At 42.8% G+C, this 19,385-nt stretch overlaps 1 protein-coding gene across 8 annotated transcripts in view; it reads right to left on the bottom strand.

Moving 5' to 3' along the window:
* Mast4 (microtubule associated serine/threonine kinase family member 4) overlaps positions 1 to 19,385 on the bottom strand; it is a 593,693-nt gene that overhangs the window by 252,237 nt on the left and 322,071 nt on the right. For 4 of the 8 annotated variants that reach the window (XM_085830879.1, XM_029468311.2, XM_085830875.1 and 1 more), the window contains one exon: positions 19,258 to 19,293. The exons of the other annotated variants lie outside the window; for them this stretch is intronic. In XM_085830879.1, the coding sequence (XP_085687005.1) occupies positions 19,258 to 19,293 (36 nt within the window). The remainder of the gene's footprint in view (positions 1 to 19,257; positions 19,294 to 19,385) is intronic. 8 annotated transcript variants of the gene reach the window in all.

Here is a 19,385-nt window from a genome sequence, read left to right as displayed (position 1 = left end):
CACGGAGACTTCCATCATTCCATTTCAGCAGAGACAAGTCACAAAGCATCCAAGTGGCAGAACTACCCTGGAAAGGCAGCCTTACCTTTTGGGAAAAAAAGGGATACTACCCCCCAAATATGGTGCCTCTTAGAAAGCTCTTTAGGGACAGAATGGAATCTCCACTGCCTGGAGATGCTCCCCAGTTTACTGGCCCTAGGGGTTTCTGGATTCCCCAGTACAGTGTTTGGGTCTTGCCCTGGCTTTTAGCTGAGTTCACTTGCAGCAGACGGCACAGGTCCCAGCAAGGTTGATCTCACACCAGGAAACCAAAAAACTGAACACAAATAAAAAAAAATAATACAGCTGTGATTCGAATAATTGCTTCAATAAAGAGCAAGAAGACAACCATCAGTCAAGTCCAGGCCAACCTACTTAAAAGTATAAATATTACACGCCCTATGTGTAAGTTGCATTATATCCAATCAATTCATTAAAAGTGAATTTACTCCAATTCTGGCCCTTGGTATATTCTGAATCATTTTTGTTTTTCCAAACCAGAGCCTGGAGGAGAATTTTAAGAGACTGCGAAGAGCACATGTGTAACAGGCGTTGTGGCCATTTCACTGGACATCTTCACACATAGATAGAGTGTGATGATTATCCCCTTAATTTCAGTCAGCCCCATAATCTCACTGCTGCAATCCCATACGTACTAATGGGCAAGCTGGTCAAGTGTGACTACCTCAATTGCCCTGAGCTAATGAGAAAAGACCAGAGGCCTAATACATCACGAAGACTGAACGATGTCGTGGGGCCCTGTGCAGTCATCACCCATGGCTTTCCATCAGCGCTGTTACCAGAGGAATGAACTTCACACTGAGGAGGAGACAAATAGCAACTAAAATCAACAAGCAAACTGGGAGGCCTGCACCACGCAGTCAGCAGTGGGCCTGGGCTGTGACTGTTCCGGCAAAGTCGCATTAATACCAAAGTCTACACTGCCATTGTTTTCAATTCTGCTCTCTTAAAAATCTTTGTTCCACTTGCTTTAATTTATTTTCATAGTGCACAGAAGTTTATGCCTGATCTTTTTCTTTGTATGTAACACAGTAGTAAATTATTTACATCAGTGTTTCAGGGGGTGGGACAGGGGGAGTAGGTATGAAGAAATCTTCCTTTTAGGGTTTTAAAAAACTCATACATTATTCAAACTAGAGGAACAACCTCTAAGTCTTAGGAGTTAGGCAGCAAATATGACTCATTGCTTGATTTGGCAAGCACTAACCCAGCCAGCAGTCGCCAGATGCCTTTATCGGCTGTTCTAGCTTTAAAATGCAGAAATGCAAGAAACAAAGCAAGAAAATAAAATAAACATCAAGGAAAAAAAACCTCCAAATCAAAACAACAACAACAAAAGCCTAAAAGACAAAAACAAATAAACAAGCAAAACAAACAAACAAAAAACAAGAAAAGGAAGAAGCCCTCACATCAGCCTAGATATTCTATAACTGATGAATGAGTATAGAAAAGGTTACATCTAAACAACTATATCCATTCAGTCATAAAGAATGAAGTTATGTCATTTTTAGCAAAGCGGATAGTCCTGGGGACCACCAAGTTAAGTAAAATAATCCAGACATAGAAAGACAAATGCTGCATTTTTATGTGGGATCTAGGGGTAGTGTACGTAAGCACAGCGTGAAAAGAGAAAGGGGCGGTCCTTTAGGATGAGGAAGGGCACCAGCAGAGAGCACGGCTGGGAAGGTAATGGAGGACGGTGACTATGGGCAAAGAACATGAGGATGCGTGTGTGAGGCTGTCAAACAAACCCAAGCTTTATACAATTAATATACACCAATTAAAAAGAGCAAGCATGAGCCAGAGTGCTGAACCCCAAAGTACTTAAAATTCAGGCAAAGAAAAAAAGAATCCACGAAAGGGGAACACAGCAATCCTTAACTGCCTGTAGTCAAGCACACTGCAAGACTTATGGGAGAGCCATAGCGGGACAAAGTATTCAGATTCTAGAATGTGTCCCAGCAAGTCCAAGGAAAACACCTAAGCAATGAGAAAGTGGTATGAAGTGGATTATTTTATGCAGTTCCTAAGTAGAGATGAGATGGTGACATGCTACATCAAGAAAGGACTGAGGGGCACCTGGGCTGATGAGAATATGAACACACGCACATGACTCTAACCCTCGGGATGCTAGTGAGTCAAATTAAACCAATTCCTCATCATCAAGATCTTTTTTCTTTCTTTTTAAGGCAGGGTCTCTCGCATAGCCCAGGCTGTCTTTGAACTCTCTCTATAGAAGAGACCAGCCCTGAACTTGTGATCTTTCTGCTTCTACCTCCCAAGTGTTAAAACTTCAGAGCTGCAGTACAGTTTATAAGGGGCTCAGGACCAAACCTGGGGCCTCATGCGTGCTAGGGAAGCACTCAAGCAGCTAAGTCACATCCCCAGTCACCAGTGAGAATTTTTATTTATGTAAAAATTTTCTATGCAATAGGGTTGTTGAAAGAGTACAATATAGACTCTGGGAGTCATGAGAAATATAAGCTTTTAGTTTATTCCGACAAAAGAGACAAAGACAGAATCTGTGTGTTGCAAGATGTAGCAATAAACGATAAACAAGATATATAAAAGGTAAGTTATATCACATTTGAAAGAGCCAGAAACCCCCTGGCTTTCCAGGATCTGCTGGCTATAAAATATGATTCCTGTTTAGAGGAGAATTAAAAAAAAATACAAAAACCACAGGCGATGAGAAATAAGTGTTCTAAGCTGTGTTTACTTTTACTGAAGAAGCAAGGGGTACTATTTTGAAACGCTCAACACAACATTTTTGTTGGGGCTTACTTAAACCAAATGAAGACTATGAATAAATGAAAGGATTTAATTGCTAAATTTCATGGCTTGTCACAGAGAAAATAGCAAATTTCACTCTGCCCAAGATGAATAAAAAAGTCGGAGGGTGGGGAAAGAAAACCTGCGCACATTATTTACATAGCCTAAGTAGATATCAAAGATCGCAGACATGCTCTGCGGAACAGAACTAATCGCCAGCCTGTGACCCATGCATAGCTAATTACCGAGCCCAAGGTGGAAAAAACTGTCAGAGCAGCATGCAGACCGGCCTTCATCATTTCTATTGTAAACAAGAACCTGCCATTCGGAGCATTTAGCTGCAAGTGTAGTCCTAACACAAGCTCATTTTCCTTTGCCTTTCTCTGTTTTACCTTCTTGATGTTCCTGGGGAACCAGTGTTGCTCCCTGACAGCTGTGACCTGTGGGGTTGCCACCTGAGTTCTTGCTCCTTTGTTGGAACCAAATAATGTACCTGGAGTCTTTGACAGGAAAGAGACCTTACGAAATCACTACCTTATTAAGTAAATGAGGGGAGAGAATGTGACATTTCTTTCTAGGGTTAGACTCTTCTTTGCAACACATTTTCCTGATGAAGGCTGACATCATAGAAGCTGATGAAGTTTCTGGATCTGTCTGATGAATGTGGAAGAGCTTTTCCCAATGCGGACGTCTCACGTGCTCTTCCACAAAAGCCTTCCAAGCGCACCTTGCAGGCTGACCAATAGGCTTGTCTGTAAAAAGCCTGCCCTGGTTAAGGTTTCGTAGACAACTGAGAAGGATTTTCATGTTACAGATCTTAGACATGAGGGCATTAATGATGTCCTTGTACCACCTCATTGTTCCTCTTGAAACAAAATAATGGAGGTGACCCCTGTTTTATAGAATTTCCACAATACCCCGCAGATAGCATGGCTTTAGAGAACCCCCTACATTCTTTTAAAACTTCAGTGAGACTATCCAAAGGGGTCACCAGGGTCAATGTTCCCATTCTTAGAGTGACTTCAATGGGAAGAGCTCGCAGCCCTGTGCTTATCTGTCTCTTCTACACCATGTATAATAACCCCCTAGCTACCTACAGGCAGCTCCGTTTTCAGTATGATCTGTAGATCAAGAGGGGCAGAGATGAGAAAGAACACAGGCAATAAAACCCAAATGATCTTTGGAGCATCTAGATCACTGAAGAAAATGGAAAAAGTAATTAATAAATGAAACCCATTGTATGGTGAGTCCAATACCATCTTACTGACTAGTAACAGTTCTGAGAGCTTGGTCAGCAATGTGCTAAGCAGACTGATCCAAGCCGGCTATGAACCTTATGCCATTGAGTGTACTTTACACCAAGAAATATGGTACACAGGAAATACGGTACGCTTCTAGCAAACCAGCAGAGAAATTTTTCCCTTGGCACAAATAATCTGGGTTCCTAGTAAGTACCAAGGTTTACTTAAATTGCTAAAGTTGACAGTCTGGGGGCAAAACTAGGGAGACAGGAATGGTGGCTAGGATATAAAGTCCAACAGTGAGGGATATGATATTCTTTATAACACAGGTGAGTATGAATAGCATATATTAATGGCCGTATCAGTGACCTAAGCAGGAGATACTGGGTAAGGGAATCATATAACTGTGACTCCCAATACCACTCTTAGGAACAGATAAAATAATTTCTATGAAGCTCCATTTTCCCTAAATCTTGTCCTAGTGAAATTGTTCATCTCCAGGGAATAGCTGTGCATCCAAGGCTACGGAAAAGCATGAATAATTCAGTTTGCGTAGGGATGCTTTCCAGTAACCTTTATTTACCCTGTGCTGCTGTTTGGAGCGGGTCCCCCTCCACAGACTAGAATATGACCTCAGTCCTGAAAGAACGGTTTTGTACTCTAGCAATAGCCCTGCCTCTCCTGGTTTCCTCACAGGGAAACATCACTTTGGTGCTAAAAAAGGAGCCCAGGTATGGCTACTCTGGGGGTCGGGGGGGGGGGCAGTGTTTTCCTGCCTTAGACATTCAAAACACATAGTAAATGCAAATGTTTATTTTCAGAGGTTTTATTCTTTGAAGAAATGAAGTTTCCTGATTATTCCTCAACTATTTTTCTATTCGTAATCTCTCTCTCTCTCTCTCTCTCTCTCTCTCTCTCTCTCTCTCTCTCTCTCTCTTTGTCACACACACACACCTCTCTTTCTTTCTTTCTCTCTGTCTCTTACACACACACACACACTTTACTGGCCTAAATGCAAGGAACACGCAGCTTAATATAAAGACAAGTCCTTTTGGAAAGGGGGTCAGCTGAATGGAGCTCAAGACAACTGTTCTTCTTGGCTGACAACAGCCAGTGAGATTCTCCTCCTTCTCTGCTCTGTGAGCTAATGATAGAAAACAGTGGCGCGACCTCCACAGTGCTGTCCTTGCCAACAGGCTGCTGCTGTCACAACTCGATGCTTTCTGGCAGGAAGTGGCCATGCCAACACCATTTATGGTGGCGGGAAACGGAGTCCGGATACAAAACATGAGCAGCTAAGGAGGACATGGCCGCAGAGTCTTTTCCTCCAATCACACAGAAGATGCTTTGGGGAAGAGAAGTCAAGGAACACAGCAGCCCAGTGCTTTATATGGTCCGTTCATTTTTCTTGGACCTCCTCTGTACAAGTCCTCTATGGGGTAGTGACTGGAGTTCCTGTGGTGAAGATCTCTCTGTGGGGTAGGTACAGCTATATAGAATAAACTGGTAATTCTAATACATGATTTTTAAATAGACCACCGCTTTCTTTCTTCTTTCTGAAGCAGCCAGGTAGTCCAGGGATGTGTTGGTGGCTACCAAATCATCCCATTCAAAAGACCTTATTCAGCTTTCAGTCAATCATTCTTTTTGTTTTTAATTAACTTATTTATTATATGTATGTACACTGTAGCTGTCTTCAGACACCCCAGAAGAGGGCATCAGATTTCATTACAAATGGTTGTGAGCCACCATGTAGTTGCTGGGATTTGAACTCAGTACTTTCGGAAGAGCAGTGCTCTTAACCACTGAGCCATCTCTCCAGCCCCCCAGTTAACCACTCTTTTTTTTTTAAGATTTATTTTATGTATGTGGGTATACTGTAGCTGTACAGATGGTTGTGAGCCTTCATGTGATTTTTGGGAACTGAATTTTAGGACCTCTGCTCACTCCGGTCAGCCCTGATCACTCAGTCCCCGCTCACTCCGGCCCAGAGATTTATTTATTTTTATATATAAGTACACTGTAGCTGTCTTCAGCCATACCAGAAGAGGGCATGGTGGTTGTGAGCCACCATGTGGTTGCTGGGATTTGAACTCAGGACCTTCAGAAGAGCAGTCAGTGCTCTTACCCGATGAGCCCTCTCTCTGGTCCCTGAGTCAACCATTCTTAATGATTCAATTTACCTACTATGCTCACTTCCTGTGTTCGCTGCTGGGGCTCAGCCAACACAAATGTACTGCCTGACAGGAAGGAGGAAGAAAAAAAGAAAAAAAGAAAGGAAGGAAGGAAGAAAAAAAGGGAGGGGAGGGGAGGGGAGGGGAGGGGAGGGGAGGGGAGGGGAGGGGAGGGGAGGGGAGGGGAGGGGAGGGAAGGGAAAGGGAGGGAAGGGAAGGGAAGGGAAGGGAAGGGAAGGGAAGGGAAGGGAACCGAAGGGAAGGGAACCGAAGGGAAGGGAACCGAAGGGAAGGGAACCGAAGGGAAGGGAACCGAAGGGAAGGGAAAAGGGTCTCTAGCTGGTTTTCTGGTCAGAAACTTCTGTTTGTCTCTCATGGTCCAGAATACAGTACATATGTTCTGACTATAGGATAAATAATTGTATTGAGAATGGAGCCTAGAAGATATAGTCCCTTGGCTAAGTGCATTTGTATATATATAAAACTTCATAATTTATCACAAACACAGAAGGGAAGGCAGGAGACCCCTACTGTATAATTCGATGTATCTACCAATGAGCAGACACTTCTACCTTGGGAACATCTGAAGCAGGAGAGCATCTTACTCAGTTACCAAGGAGACACCACCAAGAAATAAGATGACTGTATCCTAGCAGGAAAGAGTGTGCTTGCTTAGAAGGTACCTCTATTGCTTCCCCAGTGTGCCCCAGCGTAGGAGGAACGCTCAGACTCCCGTAACAGCACCTCTGACACACTCAGTTTCCAAAGGTCTTCTTAGCAACGTGTGTGGCTGTGCTTTCCAGGGGCAGCTCTAAGCTGAAGGCCCAGAACCCTTTCTCCAAGCAGCATTATGAACATGGAGACTTCCAGGCATACCCACTGCAGAACTGCACAGGCAATGTAGTGCAAGTCATATTCATTCGCCAGCATCTAAGGTGGAATTGCCTGGGTTTCAATAGATCAGTCTTTTGCTCTAACGAGGTGTCGGGAAGGGCCCGGGTAGAAGGAGAAAGAAAATGCATCACTGACCAACTCATGCTGGTTGGTTGTTTTGTTACCTGGCAAACACCCTTCCAACTCTCTTCAACTTGGGCAGCTTGGTTTATCCATGTAGTTCACAGCCTTTGCACTGGCTATTAGTGGGACAGTGGACCCTATCCTGAAGCATTTAGTAAGAAAAGACAAAGGCACTCGAATGGCAGGAACTAAGTCACCTTGGGAACACATGCTGGCATGTGGACTCTGCCTTCTAGTCTTGATCAGTGAGATGAGGAAGGAGGGGTGTCACCATTTAAACTGTGTTCCTTCAATGCCGGTAAATCTCTAAGTCTCAAGTGCTTTGCTTGAGGCCTAACTTGAAAACAGTCCTTGAAGATGGACTTAGAATGGACTCCTTAGGGTGCCTCCAAATCAGTCTCGCCGTGTCCTTATTTAAAAAAAAAAAAAAAAGGAGAAATATGGATGTAGATAGGGATATACCAGGAGAAAAGCTATGCAAGGGTAGAGCCAAGGAAAGCCAGAGACTGCAGGCAAGCTACCAGGAGCAACGTTTTATATGATGTCCCTACTGTTATTAATGGGTTCCACAGCTGCTGTGATGGCTAGGAAGATATGCAAGAGATTTTCTGTCTCCACCCTCAGAGGCAACTGCCCAAGTGACTCCATGAGGCTAGATGTCTACCTGTTAGAATGGAAGACAATAGATTTCTGTTGCTTAAGTCACCTGATTTGCCACTGTTACAGAACCTAGGGGTTCTGTGGGTGGAGTGGAAGAGCATCTTCACCCTTCTCTCTGGGTCCAGCACAAAGTTCCCTTTTCTCTCAAGCGACCACATCTTTACATGCATCTCCCTTCTCATCTCTGTCTCATCCTCAAGATACTTCTTGGACTACATCATTTTTGGCCACCATCACTCATAGGCATAGGGCAGTGTCATATAGGGGTCAAGGGTGGTGTCCAAGAAAAGCCACTGATTGTTAGGCCAATAGTAAGGGAACTTTCTACCCCGATAGTGATCTTCCTCTTCTACAATCAAGATGACGAAAAGCCAGATGCTAAGTGTTACCTGTGTTTCACAGCCTATACCCATGCTATCACACAGATACATAGATACCAACAGCCCATGTCGAAGCAGACTACATGGATGCACAAAGAATTAAATACAAATGATTACGCATCAGCCATACAGTAACGGTTCACTTGATTCCAGAAACTCAACTACACTCATGCACTCTAGGCAGCAATGACTCCTGAAGAGAGAGCAGTTGATCTGATCTGATCTGATCTGGTTTTCTAGATAAGAGAAAGAAGCAGGATGGAGGGCACAGAGACTGCTGCTCTCTCGCTCTCTCTCTCTCTCTCTCTCTCTCTCTCTCTCTCTCTCTCTCTCTCACACACACATACACACACACACACAGAGAGAGAGAGAGAGAGAGAGAGAGAGAGAGAGAGAGAGAGAGAGAGAGAGAGAGCTAGAGCGCACGCACGTGGAGAGCAATTTGATGAAGTTCAGTTTCTCCTTCTGTAACTTAACTCACTAGTTAGGCTTGACAGCAAGCACCACTGCACACTGAAACAGCTCACTGGACTCCTCCCTATATTTTATAGTTTAAGCATTTTTATTTTTTATGTATTTTGCCTGTATGTATGCCCATCTATGCACCATGCACATGCTCAGTTCCTACAAAGAGTAGAAGGCATGGCAGCCTTTAGAACTGGAGTTATAGACAGTTGGGAACTGTCATGGGAGCTGGAAATTTAACCAAGCTCCTCTTGAAAAGCAGCCTCATGGGACCCTCCTCCATCTCAGGTTTCCAGCTTGTCCCAGAGATTACACCCCCCTACCCCCAATTTCTGTTCTCTCTCCCAACCCTCTCTCATTCCTTTTATCCCCAAACCTGATTCCCATCTGTTCGCCTCCTCACCCCCCTCCTGCCCAGATCCCTCCCCTCCATCTACCTCCGATGTCTATTTTATTTCCTCTCTGAGTGAGACTCAAGCATCATACCTTGGGCCCTCCTTGTTACTTAATTTGGGCCTTTAGATTGTAGCATGGTTGTCCTGTACTTTATAGCTAAAGTATACTTTAAAATGAGTATATACCATGTGTGTCTTTCTGGGTCTGAGTTACCTCAACTCAGGATGATATTTTCGAGTTCCATCCATTTGCCTGCAAGTTTCTTGATGTCTTTGTTTTTAATAGCTGAGTAAATGTACGTTTCCTTTATCCATTCTTCAGTTGAGAGACTTCTAGGTTGTTTCCAGTTTCTGGCTATTATGAATAAAGCTGCTATGAACATAGTTGAGTGTCTTTGTGGAATGGTGGAGAATCTTTTGGGTATATGCCCAGAAGTGGTATAGCTGGCTGTTGAGATAGAAATATTCCCAATTTTATGTGAAACCAACAAATTGATTTCCAAAGTGGTTGTACAAGTTTGCACTCTTGCCGGCAATGGAGAAGTATTCCCCTTGTTCCACATCCTCTAAAACATGTGATGTCACCTGAGTTTTTGATCTTAGACATTCTGATGAGTTTAAGGTGGACTCTCACAGTTGTTTTGATTTGATTTTCCCTAGCTGAGACTCCTAGCAGCTGTGAATATGGAGACTGGAAGTGGCTACCTCCTGTAGCCAGGCAGGATATACAGTGGAAGGAGGGGGACCACAACCCACCCACAAAACCTTCAACTCAAAATTTGTCCTGCCTATAGGATGTGCAGAGATAAAGATGGGGCATTGGTTGGGTGAATGATCAACTAATGACTGGCCCAACTTGAGACCCATCCCATAGGAGAGAGCCAACCCCTGACACTATTAATGGTACCCTGCTATGATTGCAGGCAGGAGCCTGGCATAGCTGTCTTCTGAGAGGCTTCTCCAGTAGCTGATGGAAGCAGATGCAGACACCCACAGCTAAACATTAGGCAGACTTTGGGGAGTCTCATGGAAGAATGGGATATAGGATTGAGGAAGCTGGAGGGGTCAAGGACACCATATAACTAACCTGGGCCCATGGAGACTCACAAAGACTGAACCACCAACCAAAGAGCACGCAGGGGCTGGAGCGAGGCCCCCTACACATTTGTAGCAGATTTGCAACCTGGTCTTCATGTGGGTTCCCCTAACAACTAGAACAGAGAATGTCCTTGACTTGTCTGCCTTTGGATCTCCTGTGGGAAAGAATGCAGTTAGTCCTGTTGAGACTTGATGTGCTAGGGAGGGTTGGTACCCATGGGGGCCTTTTTTTCTCTGAGGAGAAGGGGAGAGGTTAATGGGGGAGGACCTTGTGAGGGTGAGACTGGAGGGAGGGGGGGCTGAGATCAGGATGTAAAGTGAATGAATGAATGAATGAATGAATGAATACCACCTCATTTCCTAAATTTAGGACTATTAACATTAGAAGAACCCAAAGGCAACATTCCTTAAAGCACCAAATCACAGTAGTAAAAACACCTCTGCTTTAATTAATTTTTATTAACTTATTATTTATATGTATAAGCTTGTCTAGATATATGTCTATGTACCATGTGCATGCCTGGTGCCCACAGAGGCTAAATGCTACAGTTGTGCAGAGAGAAGCCAGTGAGCCTTCCCCCCAGTCCCACAGGTCTGTTTTTAAAACTTTCTTTATCCCCAAATGGTCAGGGAATTCTAAGTGCATTTCTGTCTGCCTTTATTTTCTAGGTTCTCTATACTAATCATCTGTAGGAGTGACAAAAAATTATTTAAATTAATATTTTCTATAAAGAACAATTAACATCCATTAAAATAGAACCCAAGCACTATTTCCACTCAAAAGACAGGCCACAGTAACTGTTACATACACATCCACTCACTCTCCAAAATGGTTCCTAGAAATGCTTCCAGGTTGGAATTACTTTCCTCTTTGAAAGGATCAGAAGAGTTCAAAGAGGTCAAGACATACAAACTCTTCTGAAATTAGCTATTTCAACGAACTAGCCAGGTGCTGGTTCCTCAGCCATCGATGCTGTGCCTGCTCATCAGCCTCCCATCAGATGAGGCGGGGGGGGGGGGGGGGAGAGGCAGTAACAGGGAGACAGCAGAAGGACCAGGTGGCTGGGTTTTTAAACCCCTGTCACATACTGTTCGTTGGAGGATTAAAGGGCTTCTTGGTGATGGGAAAACAGCTAGCTCTTTTATGATAGGCTTTTGCTTCCTTTGGCTGCTGGTGGGTTGGGGAGCCAAAGAGTAATTCCTTTGCCTCCAAGGCCAAGTTTTACCAGCCCCCACTGAACCACTTGAAATATACGGCTGTGTCCTCCCGTGTGCAGGCCAGTGGGCAAGGTCACACATCCCGACAGTGATTTCTACAGCCGCCACAAATGTGTAAGAGTATCTGAGCCCAGTCCATCATCATTCACACCACACAGGGATGTGCAAGCATCAGGTACCGTTAGAGGTAACATGTGGAACCTTTGGGGTTTCAGGATGATGCCCATACAGTACCTCAATAATATGTTTATGGGGTGACAGCTAAAAGCAAGTCCCTGCTTCAGCAAGAATGTACAGTCCACCAAAGCACTGCCTCCCTGGACATTTTTTCCTCTAGAACGCCCCTCCCCCTTTAAAGAATGCCACAGAGTGTTAGCCTGCATTTCCAAGGCTCTTGTTGCCAGTATCTGGCCCTATTGTCTTTGGTTGACCCCCGAAGAGGGTCCCTAACATTAATGCACCCCAAGAGAACAATTCTTTGTGCCAGGCTCATGTTGAGTATGGAAGCCTTCAATTACCTGGCATTTCTTTTAATCAGTGGTCCTGCTCTGGCGATCCTTTTCCAAAGCCATCTGCCTTGGCAGACATCAATGCAAGGACTCTGAAAATCCCGCTTTTTCACTGTGGCCCTCAATGGGGAGCAATGCACTTCAAAGTGTGTTAAGCTCCTATGGTTCCGGTGCCCAGAATAGCTTGCTCAGATTCTTCATTGTTCGAGCTTTCGGGAGACCTGGCCATGCAGGAGATGAAAGGATACTTCTGAAAGACCCTTGTGAAAGAAAATGTTTGTTCACTCAGAGTGTGCCCATAAACGTGATCTTACGTTCCACAGCTGGAAGCCCGAGAAGATGAAAATGTGGGGGACCTAACAGATGTGGTGAGAACCTGGTCAGATAAATGGGAGGTTGGGGACACTGCCATCCTAAATTGGATAATGCTGAGGTACCCTCCCTTCTGGTGAATATTCGACTCATTCTCACACATTTTTCTACACTTCAGAATGGTAGTAAAGAGAAATGCTTTGACTCTTTTTGTTTTGTTCACCACTGAATACAACTGCAACTATATTTAAAATATCTTTATTTTCTATCTCTTTGACACATTCACTTTTGAAGTCTTCTATTCATCCATTTCAATAGCCCTATCTCTTCTTGGCAATAGTATATTGGCCTTTAACAAATGGAATACTGAGATGGGAGCTCTCTCCTGCTATTTTTTTTTTCACTGCAAGAAGTTCTTTTAGTCATTAGAATTTGAATGCTAGCAGAAATGACAGGAGAAAACAGAAGAGAGTGACATTTAAACATTCACACGGATAAAGATATTGTGACGATTAAGAGTGAGAGATCAAATTTAAAGTGTCATTTTAAAACTTGGTCCTTTGACACGGCTTAACCTAAATGCTAAATGCAGCTGGAGACACATGTCACCAGCTCACAATAGGTTGCCCAAATCATGGAGGCAGCTAGTCTGCCTTAAGGCAGAGAGAATAAGGGTCACCAACTACTGACCCAGTGGCTTCATCCAAATAAATGGAGCAGTCTGGACTCATTTCTTAGTGGCCAGAAGACCTGCCAGCAGGCAAGACAAGCATTCAGATGACAATTATAGCTGATTTACAGTTTCTCCATTGAGCCAAGAGACAGGGGAGGTACCTGCTCTTGAAAGAACTGATCTCTCTGGGGGAAATGCCATTGAACTCCAGCCTCAACACAGCTGTTTAAAATGTAGGCAATATGGAAGTCAACACTGTTTCGTCAATAGTTTTGACCTCCTGTGTACAGGAGGCTTAGCATTTTCTTGTAGTGGACTAAGATAAAATAAAATAGAATGGTGGCATTTCGTTTCGAAGCAGTTTAAGATGATGCCAAACACATGAGTGCAACAGTTAACAAAGGAAGCATTTTATAACAATTGGATTTGATTAAAACCAAGTTAAGTGAAGTCATGGTTGCAGGCAACCATTGCAAATCCTAAACCCGTAACTAATGCATGCAAACTTTGTCTCTTAGCTTTGTTTTGCTTTATTTTATTTCATTTCATTTCACTTTATTTCATTTGCTTTTGAAAGTACAATGTCACATGGACTATTTCCATGCAACTAGATGTAGGTTAAGAATGCTTACAAACAGAGAAGGAAGACGGCTCAGCGATTAAGAGCACTAGCCCCTCCTACAGATCCCTAGGGTTCCGTTGCCAGCACCCACAGCACTTACAGCAGTCTGTATCTTCATTTCTAATAGATTCATCTCCTTATTCTGTCCTCTGAAGACATGGCACACATATGGTACACAGGCACACATGCAAGCAAAACACCCCTGTGCATAAATAAAAAAGTTAAGAAATGCCTATGAATAAAGTAGTTCTGATTGCGCTCTAGTTCAGAAAGATTCCCCTGGCCTTAGGCTATCGTTTTGAACACAACACCTAAAAGGCTTTGGAGGGACAGTTTCTGAAGAAGTATAGCAAAATTCGAGGCTTTTGGGCTCAGGCTTGGGAGTGTAGCCTTTGTGGCTTAGTGCTCCAGGTGCTGGTCATAAAACAGATAGCGACATTCCTTCCTCCACCCACCCGCTTCCTGGGTTCAAAGAGTGTTCATTCAAAGAATGGCACCCTGACCATTACTGGAACCTGCAATGCAAATGTGCTATCTTTAGGTGCTCTTAGATTGTTAGGGGCTCTTAGAAACTGTCTTGAGAGATAACCTGACACTTGTGACTTTATACTTCCTTGTGACTCTTAACTGGTATTTTTGGTATTTTCCAATAATGCCCTCCCCACCTCCTTGAGTTGTGGTTTCTTCCTTTAAATACCCCCTTACTCAGCTACTCGGGGCGCCATGGTCCTCTACCCCTGCATGGTGTATGGCCATGGGCCCGAGAGCGCTCTTGAATAAAAATCCTCTTGCAATTTGCAGCAAGATCGTTTCTTGTGGGTGATTTTGGGGTGTCACCTCTCCTGAGTCAGAATGTGGGGGAGTCCTCACGTTGTGGGTCTTTCATTTCCACTTCTGGTCAGCCAGCACCAACTCCATTTGCTTAGTATCTGTATGCTAAACTCTAAGGCTGTAAAATAGAACTTTTGCTGATTTTTCTGAATCAACACATGTAGGGCTGGAGATGGAGCTCAATTGGTAGAGTGCACACAAAGTCTGTGCATGATGATGAGGGCCATGGGGACCTGATGCCTGTAACAACAGCCCTCAAGTGATGGAGGAGCAGGCAAGGGATCAAAAGTTCAAGGCCATGCTCAGTTACACAACAGCGAGTCCAAGGTCAGTCTGGACTCTATGAGACCATGCCAGAAGAAGAGTCAGGGGCAGGAAGATGGTTCAGTAGAGAAATGTGCTTGCTGTTGAAGCCTGGCAGCCTCAGGCCAATTTGAGAACATACTAAAGGTAGACACAGAGAAGAGACTCTGATACACTCTGATTTTTACACACACACACACACACACACACACACACACACACACACACACACACAAGCATTCTTAGTGAAGTCAAATAAAATAGATTGATCAATGTGCCTGATTCTTTCTACTCATTGCTACGGCTTAAGATCACTAATAGTGTTTCTAATTCTCATGAGCATTCGTTTTATTACTCAGGGGTGTACATCTTTCCAAACAATCATTTTGTATGCAGCAATCATTAAGTGACGTGTCACCCCTTGCACCACTGCAACTGAAAGAAAATAAAACTTGAGACCTGTGATTCATGTAATGTATGTCAAATAGCCCAAAGAGTTCTTTGTGAGCTTTGAAACCTGGGGCTGAGAACATAGTAGAACAGGCCAGGACATGCCCGGGCAGGCCTGTCGTTACATGTCCTGACTGGCCTGGTGCCTCCCTATCTCCCGCCCTTCTGACAGTCTGTTGATGTTTAAATGGACCAATCATGTGAAACCGTGCCAATTCCTCCCCCAGCCCCACCCCTTCTCTATAAAAGCCCCTAGCTTCCAAGCCTCGGGGTTGAAACCACTGTCTCCTGTGTGAGATACGTTTCAAACCGGAGCTCCACCATTATGGCTCCACCATGTGGTCAACACCTCTGTCTCCTGCGGGAGATATGTGTCGGCCTGGAGCTCCGTCATTAAACTACCTCATGCTTTTACATCAAGATGGTCTTCTGTTCGTGATTCTTGGGTGCACGCTGAACGGGAATTGAGTGGGGGGGTTTCCCCACTAGGTTCTTTCACAACAAGTACAGTTTTGTGCCTTTAGAAATTAAGTATGCTTGGTATTGCAAACTTTATATGCCCCAGTACAGGGGAATGCCAGGGCCAAGAAGCAGGAGTGGGTGGGGTAGGGGAGCAGGGCAGAGGGAGGGTATAGGGAACTTTCGGGATAGCATTTGAAATGTATATAAAGAGAATATCTAATAAAAAATAAATTAAAAAAAAAAGAGAAATTAATTACACCTCAGCTACAGCAATGCCCGTGGCCGCGCTTTCAGCTATGCCAAGGCCAGGTCACAGGTGACTTTTCAGGTTTATTCATTTAAAAAGGATGTTCCCTGCCCTAGTTTAAAGGTTCCTATCTCTTAGTGACTGGGTACCCCTGGGACAAACTGAAGACTTCAATGCTTAACCTGTCAGGAAGGAAACCCATCTTCATTGTAGTTCATCTTAGACTGTGTCCTTCACGGTTGCTTTGAAACTAAGATTTCCAATTTCTGAGATTCTGTCTACATCCTAAACAGGATTTTACTTTAAGATAATAATGTAGAATTTCTGTACACATGTAATTACATCTGACATCCACTCTAATTATCTCTTTTTTATATTTCCCACTATCATCTCTGTCAGTTAGGACGCTGATTGTTACCTGAGAGTGGAGGAGAATGGTTTATATGGAACATGGAAAGTCTTTAATTTAGCACTGTTTGCATCATTTGCCAGTCTTTGCATATTTCATAGCTGACTCTTGGCTTTTGAGAGGCTCATCTTGCTTTCCTGTCTTATAAATACCATTTTCGTGATGCTGGTTATGTTTTCACTACTACTCAGCAGAAAATCTTATTCATTTTGGCCCATCTGTCCTTTAAATCTCAATTGCCACACATCACTGAAAGCGTTCTTGCTCTTTAGCAAAAACAAACTGAAACAAACAACAAAACAAAACAACAAAACTGTTCTGAAAACAACACTCTGCCTATTTCAACCATGACATCCAGTTACGTTAGAAAAAGGAAGCCCCATGTTAGCTCAGTGCTAACTAATGGAGAATAAAATGGTAGGGATAAGTACAGAGAAAACAAACTGCCATCGGGATGGTTCCAAAGAAGTCCTGGAAGGGAAGAAATAATCTTATTGCCTTCTTTAGAATAAATGGCTTCTGTTTATCAAAGATCATAGAGAAGGTTTCAACTTTTACCACCCCCATGGGCCTGCTCTGAATAACCTAACATCTCCCTCTTTTCTAAATTACCATCCGTATTACATAAGTGTATATGCAGAAGTTGCCTTCCCAACCCATTTCTTAAAATGAAACTAACATTAAAATGAACGCAGACTTGGATTATATCTATGATAAAACCCGATGCTTACCTTATCATTATTTTAATAATGACTATGCCAAACCTAATGATATTTTCTACTTAATCAACTAAACATAGCTAGAACCTACCTGGACATGTCCCTCTCCTTTTATAGAAACAATACAGAGATCATCCTTATTTGCATATACATCACTGTGTGATCTAATATTTTCATTAGTTTAATAACAGCAGATTTTTTTGTTTGCTTGAAATTTTCCCCCTTAGACTTGGTTTCCCTCTGTAGTTCTGGAGGGCCTGGAACTCTGTGTAGATGAGGCTGCCATCAGACTCATAGAGATTCATCTGCCTCTGCCTCTGCCTCTGCTCCCCAAATACTGGGATTAAAAGGTGTATGCCACCATACTTAGAAATAACAGGCAACTTTATTGTCTAACTCTAGTATTTAAAATGTTTTTAAGATTTTAAAAATATTTTTATGGGCGTGTGTATATATACACACATACGTGGGTACCCAAAGATGTCAGAGGAGGGCATCTGTCTTTTGAAGCTGCAGTTACAGGCATCTGGGTGTTGAGACCTGAATATAGCCTTCAGCTTGAAGCAGCAAATGCTCTTAACTACTGAGTCATTTCTTATGCTCCTCAAATTCTTTTTAAAAACAAAAATTATTTATTACCCTAACACGGTGTCAACAAAACTTTTCAAAAAGCAATTAAGAATGTCAGTGAATGCATTAAGCCAATATCATGGAACTACAAAAGTCAAGAACTGTCTTAAGTAATGCAAATATTTAGACAATTTCCCCCAAAACTTCTAGTATGAGAGTTTACAAAATCCATGAAATGTTCCATGTGAAGCTTTAAAAAACCGAAATGATAAAATATTCTAAGAGAACTGTTTTTTTAGGCACTTTAGAGGTCACTCAGCCTCTTCATCGAGTCTACAATCTGCAGGTAGGCGAAGTACAGGGGTCTTTGTGGTTTGTATGAAATTCCAATCATTTATAAATTATTGCAGGCACTAAAAGCTTCAAACACATAACTTTTAATGTAATGATCTAATTCTCTGATGGATTAAAATGTCCTATCTCCTTATTTTTTGCAGCTTGGAGGGATTGAGAGGGTATCATGAAAAAAACAAAATCACATTTAAAGAATCAGAAAGGATGGAAGAAATAATTCCAATTACTAGCATCAACCCACTACACTGAGAATTTTTTTTTGATGCTATCCACTGTGTTTTATTGCCTTTCAGATTTAGAACATTTGTGAACTGGGCACGAGGACACACACCTTTAATCCTAGCACTCTTGGATCTCTGTGAGTTCAAAGCCAGACTGCTCTACATAGTGAGTTCTAGGCTAGTCAGAGCTACAGTGTGAGAACCTGTCTCAAAAAAATAAGTAAGTAGGCAAATAAATAAATAAAAAGAAAGAAAAGAAAGAAAAAAATCAAACATTTATGATACAGTTTCTTCCCAATTTTAAATTGTAACTTAATCTGAATAGAAAGTTCAAAACCACTGTGATACATATCAATATGAAGGTAGTTAAAGATAACTTACCATATATTACCAGTCCCTTGAGAGCCACAGAACACAGTGGTTTCAGTACAGACAAAGAGGAATCAGAAAATGCAGACCAGAGGTAGGTCCAAACACACATGTCATCCCTCCTTGTGACACATGAAACATGTCAGCTGCATGAAAAGTCAGCTGGAACTTAGGTCATGGGACATGAGCAAGAAAACAGGATCCTACCTCGTCACATGCAACATTGAAAACCAGAGGAAGATTGGAACTTTTTTAATACGATAAAAATATTTAAGATAATTTCTTATGATCTTGAGGTAAGCACACCACGCTGAGCACAACAGAAATCTCAGAAGTCAAAATGGGAAAAGAGATATTTGATTACATAATTACCAATTTTCATTTGACAAAAGACATTATACACAGGGGGGGAAATCACAGAGATATTTTCACACATATAACAAACATTAACACCTTTAAGAACTGAGCTCCTAGAATCTGAAGATGGAAAGATGGGCTATGGAGATGAAACGAAAAGAAACTCAAACAGACATCAGATACACGAATGCAGACTCAGTATTAGTGGCAGACGAGAAAATGAAAAATCGATCATGAGAGACAGGGAGGCTGGCAAGAACTCATGGGGTGGGGGCATCCAGGGTTGGAGAGAAGGCGGGAAATGGGAGGTGGCTTGCTAGTCCTTTGAGTAATCTAGCAATATCTATTAAAATTAAAAAACACACATACCGTTTGACCAAGCAATTCCACTTCTGGGAATCTACCCTATAGGGAAAAAAGGACCAGTACGTAAGTGTGTTAAGTACATAGATGTTCATTGAAGCATTGTTGCTGTGCACTAGGGCTGGCAAAGGCAG

This window comes from Mus caroli, unplaced genomic scaffold (assembly GCF_978045245.1).
Source record: "Mus caroli unplaced genomic scaffold, Mus_caroli_1 scaffold_15, whole genome shotgun sequence".
In the NCBI taxonomy this organism is placed as follows: domain Eukaryota; kingdom Metazoa; phylum Chordata; class Mammalia; order Rodentia; family Muridae; genus Mus; species Mus caroli.
This window is presented reverse-complemented; position numbering and strand designations above follow the sequence as displayed.